This window comes from Marmota monax, unplaced genomic scaffold (assembly GCF_021218885.2).
Source record: "Marmota monax isolate L192 unplaced genomic scaffold, Marmota_monax_Labrador192_F-V1.1 WCK01_AAM20220418_F8-fsc00039, whole genome shotgun sequence".
Lineage (NCBI taxonomy): Eukaryota > Metazoa > Chordata > Mammalia > Rodentia > Sciuridae > Marmota > Marmota monax.
The window spans coordinates 1,705,455-1,717,547 of NW_026693602.1; the positions used below are offsets into that span (position 1 = coordinate 1,705,455).

At 36.0% G+C, this 12,093-nt stretch overlaps 1 protein-coding gene across 9 annotated transcripts in view; it reads right to left on the reverse strand.

Annotated features, from left to right (window-relative positions):
- Positions 1-2,264: 2,264 nt before the first annotated feature.
- Positions 2,265-12,093, reverse strand: part of Gab1 (GRB2 associated binding protein 1) — a 116,963-nt gene continuing 107,134 nt past the window's right edge. For all 9 annotated transcript variants that reach the window (XM_046459561.2, XM_046459560.2, XM_046459559.2 and 6 more), the window contains 2 exons: positions 9,295-9,417; positions 2,265-6,708 (listed from right to left, as the gene is read on the reverse strand). In XM_046459561.2, coding sequence (XP_046315517.1) covers positions 6,550-6,708; positions 9,295-9,417 — 282 coding nt within the window. In that variant the 3' untranslated portion in view covers positions 2,265-6,549. The remainder of the gene's footprint in view (positions 6,709-9,294; positions 9,418-12,093) is intronic.

Genomic DNA, 12,093 nt, shown 5'->3' on the forward strand with positions numbered 1-12,093 from the left:
AACAACTTTCAGGCTCAATGTTTTTGCAAAGTTGATTAAAAATAGTGTTAGAGGTTTGTAGGGTATTGTTTTATGTACAGAAAGGAAATTTAAGGCAGAGATAACTAAATGCATATGCATTAGGGTTATAGCATGTGACAACTACAATTAACCTTTGTCCTAACTGAATCCTTGATCCTACTCAGCCAGAACCCAATCATCTTTGCGTTCTTATCATTCTGGATTTCCTCATTGGAGATGACAATTTAACAATTCCTAGAAGACAGTAAATTAAGGCCAGAGTGGAAACGTGGCTGTCAGTATATGACTCTGGAAATTAATTCATCGAGTATTATAGAAGAGAAAAACATTTCGGAGCAAGGACTGCCAATATATTTCAAATTAAGCTTTAAAATCATTGCTGGGTATTAAGAAGCACTCAGTTTAATTCATAAATTGTCATATGTAGTTCATTGTTGGAAACAGAATCATGTATTTGCTGTTCTGTATCATTTGTTATTATTTCACATATTAAACAAACATATCTATTATATATGGAGAGAGAGAAAGAGGGAGAGAGAGAGGAAGAGGGAGGGAGGGAAGAAAGGAAAGAAAGATGAAAGAGAAAGGGAGAAGAAGAGACAGGCAGATGAGTTTCATGTTAAGGAAGACTTGAAGATAATTAGGTCTGGCAAGTCTGAAATTTACAGAGTAGGCCGGAGACTAGAAACTGAGGCAAAATTAATGTTGTAGTTTTTTTTTTTTGTTGTTGTTTAGTTTGGTTTGGATCCCAGGGCCTTGCTAGGCAAGGGCTCTACCAATGAGTTAACATCTCCCATTCTAATGTGTGGTCTTAAGGCAGAACTCCTTCTTTGGGAAGCTCCAGATTCTGCTCTGAAAGCCTTCAACTGACTAGACGAGGCCCACCCACGTTAGGCTTTACTTAAAATCAATTGATTATAAACATGAATCACATCTACAAACACCTTCAGAGCAACATCTCAGATTAGTTTTTGACCACACATGGGTGCTATAGCTTAGCTCGTTGGCAGAAAATTAACCACCACTATCCATATTTGATAAAGTAAATTTTGGGGGATATTTGATTTAAAAACTTTCCATATTATATATTTCATATATACATATGACTCTTTAGAGTATTCCAGATGTTCTGGGCACTACATGGATCAAAAAATTAAGAGGAGACACGCTCATCTAAGAGTTAATCACCAAAAATAACTAGGAGTAATAACATCCTGTCTAACGAAGTGTAGAAAAACATCTCAGAAACTTCATTTTCTATAGGCAATTGTTTATTTTCTTAAAAAAAATTTACGTAGCTGGGTGCGGTGGCACACACCCATAATGCCAGCTATTTGGGAGATGGAGGTAGAAGGATCCCAAGTTCTGGGTTAGCCTTAGCAACTTGTCAAGACCCTGTTTCAAAATAAGAAACAGGTACTGAGGATGTAGGTCCATGGTACAGTGCCCGGGGTTCAATCCCCAGTACTGGGGGGAAAAAAATTAATGTAATACTAAAGCAGGGACTGTAACCAATCACAAAATAATCAAATGCCTCCATCTGCTGACCCAGCTTTTAAAAATATTACATCATTTACAGAGTTGCCAAGATATTCTGTACAAAACTGAAATTCAAAAAGCATTTCTCTATCAGAGGATGTTTCATTTACATACAAGATGACAGAAAAACAGATAAAGCAAGGATGACCTCAAAGAAGACAACCTCACCTCCCCAAAAGTGATTTAATGAGAAAGCTGCAAAATGCTGGGCTGAGCAGACCCAAGGGCTGACTTGTCCCAATTCCTGGGATTTTATAAAGGGCTAGGGATGTTTGGAGACTCTCATAGAAATAATAAACATTATCACTGCCCAAATCATATTTTATGTATAAGATGCAGCTTCTCATGGTTAAGGCTGCATACAGGCCCTTATTTATTTGGTCTTATATTCTACAAAATGCTATCGGCACTGGCTGGATGGAGGGATAATGATATATTAATGTGTCTTAGAAGCGTTTCCTATTTAGAGCAGGTCATGATATTTTAGCATGACTTAGTGAAATCTCTGTGCAGAAAATGTGTGACCCTAAAGATGTGGGTAATAAGTTCAATTAATAGCAGAACTGAGGTTCTGATCCAGGCACACTTTATGGAAGGGTTGGAAATAAACATCTATCCATCCTTATTAAAATATTTGCAAATACACATGTATGTGTCCTTAGTTCACAATCTCTATCATCTATTCAAAGGTCCTGAAACCAAACTGTTTGAAAGTTTTTATTTGGGTAGCATAAAATATCTACAATTGGATCTTTACAAAAGAAGATGTGCAAAAGGGGAGAAGTAAATTTATACATAAGATTTTGCTGCTGAAATGTGGGAAGACATCAATAATCAACTTAGGTTCCAGAGCTCATGCAGAACGGTCAGAACTTTGTCTTCCTTAGGTAAAGGAAGTAGAAACTATGTTAATCCCCTGGTGAGTTAGTTTATAGAAACTCAGAGATTATACTGAACCTAAACAAAAATAAATCTATGGGAAGGGAAGACAGACTAAATTATTTCAAATCATAGTAGTACATAAACATATTTAGAAAGACTGAAAACAATTATCTCAATAATATGACATTGTTTTTCAAGTCCATGATGCCATCAATACTCATTTACACTGTGGCATTTCATCTCATGGTTCAGTATTTAAAATCACATAAAAATTTATGCATAACATCAAGTGTGACTGTAAGTAACTGTTATCCTGGGATATATGTCTCTTTCTTGCTCTGAAAACCCAGATGATTTGGCCACGTATACAACCCTGTCACTGACCTGGCTACCCGACAGCAGAGGGCGAGACCTACCAGAATGATCCACAGACAGGGGCACCTCATTGTAAAGCCTCAAAAATTTTGCAGTCATTCACACTTGGAGTGGACCAAAGGAAGGAGGCATTAAGAGTTTTCGAGAACAACAGAGAATTACAATCAGAATCTATGGCACAGTAAATAAGCATATAGTAGTTAACATTTTAACAAAATATTTAAAAAGTATTGTTTTCTCCGTAGGGGGAAAGCAGACAACTCTCCAGTAGTAGAAAAAGAAAAACAACACTGGTATTCAATTTCCAGTTTAAACACACTTGTGAACAGGAAGATTGTGAACCCCATTAATTAAATATAAAAACTCCAGAAGAAATTATGACCTTAATGTACAACAGCATTTCTATATCAAATTAAACTTAGTATCTGATTAAACACACCCATAGTACCTTTATGGAATTCTCTAAAATGCTCACAGTAAAAGTGTATAAACTAGAGTGTAGATTAAAACATCTTGTATAGCGTGAGTGATACCTGCTGTGGGTTAAATAGCTTCAATTTTTAAAGTATGAGTTTTGACTTTTGAAAGCAGAACTGTGTTTTGGCATTCAAACCTATATAAGATCTTACAATTTTGTCTTGGGTATGGTGGCACATACCTATAATCCCAGCAACTTAGAAACTTAGTCTCTGTCTCAAAATAAAAATAAAAATGTCTGGGGATGTGGTCTGGTGGTAAAGCACCTCCAGGTTCAATCCCCAGTATCAATCAATAAATAAAATTTAAAAAACCTTAAAATTTTGTCAAATAAGGAATACAAGATATGAAACATCAAATGTGGGGAAAGATTTCTGATCTCTAACATCACATGGGTAATGAGTGGTTTTCATCCCATGCCTCCCTGAAATCTAGCTTCTTGGAGGTGATTTATGGGTGAGTTAAAAGGATATCATTCAATTTAGTTTAAGTGCATATTTAAAAACTTACTAAAACCACACATCCTAACACATACCTTATTTTACCACACTGGAGACTGCTTATGTGTTAACTTCTACTACCAAGATAATTTATATCTTTATATAGTCTTTGGAAGATAATTTCAGCTATCTCTAATTAAAGACTCCTCCAGAGATGTGTATTTGGACTGTTATTATAAGCACTTATATTCGTGTTTTATTGATAGCACACAAACCGCTAAGATTTCCTCCACCATAACTCCACATTTGTGTTATTCAGAAATCTTGTTTTTCATAGTAATGAACTAACAATTTAACATAAGCAGAAACTTGAAAAATATTTATACAGATAAAATCTACCTTGGGGGCTGTATGTATTGAAATAATACATTAAAAATTTAAAAATATTCTAGTCCTGAAAAATGTTTGAAAAACAAAGTTCTATAAAGAAACCATCTTTTAATTTAATTTGTTAATACAGAGTTTAATGTGATTTAGTTTTTTAAAGCAAACTAACTTTATAATAACATTTCAATTCTCTTACTTTTTTGGTGCTGCAGATTGAACCAGGGCCTCACACATGCTAATAAGTACATGATCTACTATTGAGCTACATCCCCGAGACCCTCCATTCTTCAGCATAATGGTAAGAATTCTAAAAAAACAGAGTGTTGTAGATCTACAAAAATGGTGAGTAACTTGTAAAAAAGTTGAGAAACTACACTGAAAACATTCATAATGGCTTTGGACCCTCCAGATAGGCAGGTTTAAGGAAAGATTTTTATTTCTGAATTTATCACATATTTGTTACTGGGTTTTAAACTTCAAAATACGTTCCTCCTCCAGGTAAAATGTCAATGGTGTACCTTTACACATCAACTGTGTTGTGTGTTTTGACAGTTTAGGCACATTTCAATGATTTTAGATTTTTATTTTGTGGTTTTATTATAAAACAGCTTGCACACCAAAATCAAACAGATCTTTTTTTATTTAAAAATCCACCTCAAAATTCAGTTCTGGGTTTTAGTTTTTGTTTAAAATAAAGCAAACATTTAAAAGCATCACATGTTACTAGTCTACAATTCATCTTGTAATTAGCACATAGTTTGTGGACTGGGGAAGTTAACCCAGCACATGGATCAGGCACAGTACTAGGGCCAAAGGGCCAGAAATCAGGGCACATCTGTGTACTCAGGCAACAGTGAGAGGTCTGAATGGAGTGGGTTGTGCCTCAGTGGTGGGCACCCCATTTCTATGCCCCCCCAAAAGCTGTAAGTCTGAAATCAATACATAAGAGACTGTCCGTGACTTAGGTAATAAAAAAGAACCCCAAACAACTATATCTGCTTTCTAAAGTGTGTTGCAAAGCCAAGAAAGATGAATATAACTGTAGTCTCACTACAGTTTGTGGTCTTGACATCTGTGACACAGGACCATGTTATAGGTGAGATAGAATTACGCCATTCCTCTGGTGGTTTTGGAAATCTGGTTGGAAGGGGTCCGTGGGTAGAAAACTTCACATTACAGCAAGGCTCTGATATTTCACGAACAGGGGCAGTGAAGAAAATCACAGTACAAAATCCTAAATTCTTTTACTGGAAAAACAACAGGTGCTACATGAGAATCACTAATATAACATCTATTTTTTTTTAAATGAAGATATAAAACATTAATTGCATAGGAATTTAAATATAAGGCCAAGAAGAATATTAAGTAAAATAAAATCATAGAAAGGGCACTATGGTGTCAAAAGATAGAATTTCATTCTTAAGAGTAATAAATCTCAATTACTGTCTAATTAAGAATCACAGTATGTTGCTATTACTAACAGTGAATGTCAACTGTTTCCTTAACTCCACACTGGAAACCAATATTTAGGATGAAGAACAACACAACTAAAGCTCATTGTCTAAACCTGATCAGTGTATTAGCACTTCAGTGCCCGGTACGTACCTGATTAGTTATATTATCTACCTTTTGCAAGTAATGCTCAAACATGTTAACAAGCATAAGAGCATGTCATCACTGCACGCTGTCAATGATTTTTCAGGGTTACTTGATAGTGTAATTTATATTCAGTCTTTCAAAGGTGCAAGATCCCACCCGGCAGAATCTTCACTCAATGAACCAAAAACACTGTCATTAACAAAATACAACAAAGTCCCTCCATTAAAAACTAAATGTACATGAACCAGAGAACTAGGTCCTGACACCAATACATACATTATCCTCAGCATACTGAAAGGCAGTGGAGGACTTGGTAGTTCAAGCTAATGGTTACCACCTGTAATGTCAGGTAGAAAGCTAATTTGGGATCCTACTTCTCATTTTCATGTTGTTAGACTGTAGTTTCAACAGCAATTTCCAGATCTAAAAGTAGCTTAGTTAACTTAGTATTTGTTATAGAGAGTAGTGTGAGAAAAAAACAAGAACTCCCAAAGGAATTCCACTAAGGTTCATCGAGAAGACCCAAACCAATGTTTTAAATGAAAAAGTGCATAAATACAGTAATACTACAAATGTGTTAACCACGGGACCAATGTTTCTCTGGGAGCTAAATGAGACTATTTTTCCACATTATTTACATGTTACAAATTGTTCAGATACCACAAAGCACCATTTCCAATCCCAACTGCTTGATTATGTATGACGGGTCCCTTGACTTCAACTCCGCTCACTTGAGGATCTAGTTAGCATAGAAGCGTCACGTCATTTTCAAACAGGATTTCTCTCTACATTCGGTTCTCTTTTGTTCAGAAATGGCAAGGTGATATATTCATTTCACACCCTTGGTTGGTGTTTCTGATTCTGTGGACTGTCTTCCATCCGTCCAGGCCTCCCGGGTACTCTTGAGAGCCAGGGTCTTCTGCTGGTCAACCACGACATAATCCACTCTCTCATCCGCCACACTGCTTCCTGAGCCACTGCTCTTTTGCTAAAATGCAAAGAAAAAACAAAAAAGTAAAAAAATTTTTTACTTAAAAAAGTAAAGTTGGACTGAGTGAAATTCAGTCTTAAAATGGACATACATGCACTATGGATATTCTTGAAATTCTATTGGCTCACAAAGAAATACCATTAACTACCTCAATTTAACAATGCCGTCTCTCTCCTAACTAAACATCATTTTCTCTTTAATTTAAAATTATAGAATTCACACTAACACTCCCACCAGAGATGTTATTCATAGGAAACAGGGACAGAAAATACCTAGTTCATCTTTTTGTTTTTATTTTTTATTTGTTCTCTTTAGTTATACATGGCTGTAGAATGTATTTTGCCGTATCATAGTTCATCTTAACATATGCAGATTGATTCTCCCTTTAACTTGACTTTTTTTTGAAATCCAGTGTTTACTTTCAGAGCTAAGAAATGTGTGGTTTTTTTTTTGTGTTTTGTTTCATTGTTGATTTTTGCAAAGCAATAGTTCAAGAACAATCAATTACATGGGCTGATGCTCTTTGACTCTCCAAATCCAGCCTGATACTAGATAACTTAAATGTGATTATTAATGCATTGCTGGGCTCACTAGAAAGAAAACAGCTAATTATAAGAAAAATGGAGGGAGAGGTTAAGGCATGGAAAGAAACCTTGTCTTCAGGATGGATGTCAATCTAGCAGAGCAACTAGGAGGCTGGGGGAAGGAGGTCATGCTGAACCTAAGGCTATCCTGTTAAGCTGTGGTCCCCGGAGGGAACTAAACTATGGTAGTAGTAGCTCCTGGTTCCTAGCAAAAGGTAATACAAATCTTTTCTGGAGGAAATTTAGGTCCTCAGGATTTGCAATTAGACAATGTACAAACACACAAGCCAAAAAGAATGAGTTAGCAGCTGGGCGCAGTTGCGCATGCCTGTAATCCCAGCAGCTCAGGAGGCTGAGGCAAGAGGATTGAGAGTTCAAAGTCAGCCTCAGCAACTTAACAAGGCCCTAAGCAACTCAGTGGGGCCCTGTCTCTAAATAAAATATAAAAAAGGGCTGGGGATATGGATCAGTGATTAAGTGCCCCTGGGTTTAATCCCTAGTAACAAAAAAAAAAAAAAAAAAAAAAAAAAAGAGCAGAAACAATAAACATAAATTCAAACCTCCAAGGACTTCAGACTATCAAAGTTACTGCATCAACAGCATAAAACATGTACTTATAAAATGTTTAAAGGAACTAAAGCATAAATATAAAAGGAATAAAACAAATAAGAAATCCAAAGTTGTTAAAATCAGCAAACTGTATTTTAGAAATGAAATATAAAATAATTGAAAACTAAACAAATAGGAAGAATAGAGAATTAGTGAACTTGGTGAAAGATGTAAAGAAACTATCCAATTAAGCACAGAGAGATGACAAGCAGAAATTATAAAAGAATGGTAAGAGATCCAGAAAATACAGACATCCTAACATGTCTAATCAGAAATGTCAGAGGAGAGAATAAACAGTAAAATGAATGAATGACATTTTTCCAGAGTTGAGAAAAAATTGCAAACCCAGAAAATGAAATAGCAGCACAAATAAAAAGCAATTCATGTCTAGACACTGTTGGGAAACTGCAAAATGACACAAACAGAGGAAAGAGTTTAAAATCAGCCAGATAGAAAGGATAGGTGACCTGCATAGGAACAGCCACCGGACTACAACATGCTTTCCTCACAAGGGACAGAAGCAAGGTGAGGGGGGAACAGTGTCTTCTACGTGGTGAGAAAGTTACCGTCAGTCAAGAGCTGTCGGCTGAACCCCGTCTTGTTTTCCAAGATAAAGCAAAATCAAGACATCACATAAAACAAACAAACAAACAAAAAGTGGAAAGGATTTACCACCCACAGAGCTCCACTAAAGAAACTTCTAAAGGCTACATTTCAGAAGGAAAAAAATAATTACACGAAGGAGAGTCTAAGATACAAAAAGAGTGATAGACAAAGAAGTTGGTAAGCAGGTAGGAAGATGTAAGTCAATACTGTTTACAAAATGCATTCCTACTAATACTACTAATTGTGGGCTTAACAAAAGAAAAAAATTGAAATTTTGGTCAGAAAGAACATATAATTTGAGATAACTTTCTAAAAAATAATGAAGATATTGTTTACCTTAAGAATCTGTTAAGCAATCATTTCAGTGGTAAGAACAGAAAATATCTAACCGCCATACCATCAGAAAAGAGAAAGTTACTTTATCAGTCTCCATAATTTTTTCTTTCTTTTTTTTTTGAGGTGGGGGCGGAATACTAGGGATTGAACCCAGGGGTGCTCCGCCACTGAGCCACATTTCCCCGCCCCTTTTATTCTTTGAGACAAGGTCTCTCTAAGTTTCTGAGCTAGTCTTGAACTTGTGATCCTCCTGATCCAGCCTCCTGGGTCTCTGGATTACAGGCGTGTGCCACTGTGCCTGACTCAGACTCCACCATTTTGTTGCAGTTTTCAAAAGTGCATTAAGTAATAGACTTCATTAAATTAAACATAATAAAGGTTTCCCCAAGGAGACAATGCTCGTTTAAAGTGCACGCTAACTACATTTGTGGAATGAGGTTTCACTCACCTTCCTCGGTGGTGTGGACTTCCCAGAATCTAAATCTAGATCAAGGTACTCCACCTGCTTGTCTCCCTTGGGCTTGATCATAGGACTGCTTCCTCCATCAAGGCTATTACTGCCAAAAAGATTCTGAAAGTGAACCACAACAACACCAGCCGTCAAACATTCATGAAACACACCATTCATCCTTTTTCATTTGAGTTGGGGGCCTTAAAACTCCTGGGCTCAAGAGATCCTCCTGCCTCAGCCTCCTGAGTAGCTAGGAATACACATGTGAGCCACCACCACTGATATATACCATTCACCTTGTACTTGCTTTTCAAAAGAACAAGGCTAGAAAAAAATGTCTGCTTAGAAAATTAAATAAACTCTTAGGATTTAATGAATAATATTTTAAATGTATTAAAACTGAGAGGAAGCCAAAAGTAGTTTCAGAAGTTAAATTTGGTTAAACTTAGACTGGGGAAATCAAACCACAGCTGGCCATAAAAGTTCAATCTGAACATTATTAAAATTATATTGTACTCAATTACATTTTTATAGCAGAGGCTCCTTATACCCACTGCTTTCAAATTAAATTTAAAAGAAAGCTTCTACGGTTAATTTAAAGGCTTTCATGCAAAAACATTAGTTTTGAGTTAAGTATATTATCTCAAGGTTATAGATAATGATTCCAAAGTCTATTTTATTTAATCATCTGGATTTCTTTTAACTAATTAATTTCCTGTCTTTTCTTAGTTTGATCTCTTCCTTTCTAAAAGGAAGTGTGCAATAGGACTACTCTCTAAAGTAAAATAAAGAAAATAGGAAGATAGAGGATAGCAATAAACAAGAACCAAAAAGCTAGAGGCTTAAGAAAAATAAAAATGGATCAGGTTAGCAGGAACTCGAACCAATGCTAAATAGGAGGAGGGCGAAATGCCCTTATGTCCCTACGTTCTCTCTCTTTTGTATCCTAAGTGTGAGCCAAAGTGATTTGCCACCATGCACAACGCCCATCTAGAAATGCTGCCTCACAAGGAAGACCGCATGCTCATTAGGGACTTGTGCATGAATCTGGTTCCGTTGACTCTTTGAGTTGCTGTTTCACCCCTGTCTCCCACGACCTACAGTTAAAGTAGAGAGTTGTGTTTAAAGGAAAGAACATTTGCTAGAAAAATACTCAGTTTATTCCCTCATGTGGTAGTGGGGCTGCTGATAGGCAGTATAAATCCTTTTATAAATTAGAAAAAGGTGCTCCTTTCTCTGAAGTGACACACTCTGTGCCAGGGCCCACACCTGATGAGGGGCCCCACATGGCCTGGATTTCATGTGGTGGGGTGTAAGAGTGAAGCAAGCAACTGCACAGGTGAATGCAATGACCCTATTTAAAGAAAAAGAATTTTAAATCAAATTTCTCAACAACTGCAAATAAAATATTGAAATTAACATGTAGGGTTGAAAAATATAAGAAAATTTTGCTCAAGCTGAATTGCTAAAGACAGTACCCCCCATTTTACTAATTCATGAAGAAGCTGAAATCAGTGTCATTTTTTCCCCCTGCGTAAGGCCATATTTTACTCTCACAACAAATCAGCTGGGAGGGTAAGCAATATTCCATGTTCAAAGGTGATGGATAACAACCCACATCCCATGTTTTCCTGCCTGGAAACGCCTAGAAGTGTTCACAGTGTTATAAAGATATAAAGAGAATCCATAAATTCATATGACCTGCTCATTTAACCCTAATAAGTTGTCCCCAAAGAGAATTTCTCAGAACTGCTAGTTAAGTTTTATGTCTAGTGACTACTAAAACTGGAAATGTTTAAGTATTGTTAAAATCTGTGTGTTGATGAGGAAGTCTATTTGTTCTTGATCCGGTTTCAACAGGGAACAGCCTCCCTCTGTGTTCTAGCCTTTCACCCACTGTGTTTCCAAAATAGTTTTCTGAGGAACTGTGAAAATTGTGGAAATTATATCGTGTTCTGTAAATTAAATAACAAAACAGTAATGCTAGATTTTTCTAAAATTCTTCAAAAAACATGTAAGATCATTTAGGATATGTATGTTGTTATTATGTAACAATTTATGTCTTTAGTAATAGTGTACCATCACTTAAATTTCAGGTATTAAATTAAGGGTTCAAATGTTTGACATTGATCTTCATACAAATTAGTGGACAGCATCACCAATTCACTGTTTCACTGCCTATGACAGACATAATCTCCTAGGAAATGAGCTGTAAAATGTCAATTTCAAGAATTTGGTCTTCATTGTATGAATAAACCAGATATGGTCTGATCCTGTCTCAACTTAGAACTTTAAGATTAGTTTATTACTGACTTCATCAGCATGCATTAGATCCAGTGAACTTCCATGGTGTTTCATTAGTACACTAAGTTCCCAATATTGTTACAATGATCACATAATTTTCTAAGGAAGAGTTACATGTACTACAAGGAGGCCTTATAGTTGGCACTCATGGCTCAGTTGACTTTTCTACTGAACATGGTAGACAGATATTTCCACCTGGGTCATTTTTGGTCATTTCTAACACTTATGACCAAAGTTCTTCAGCAATCCATCAGTGATTATTTAGACATCCCTCCTGGCAAATAAATGTGGTTTTCTGGTTTAATGTCATAGGTACAAAAATACATATTTTTACTTCCTTTGACTTTTGACTATAATGGTCTTTTTTCTGGTCTTTTACCTTCACCTATGACAAATTCTATTTTCAGGCTTTTACATTGTCTTCCTAAGATTTTTATGGTTACTTACTATTTTGAGCAAAAATATAAAATCTCTTCTAGCTCAGAAAATACT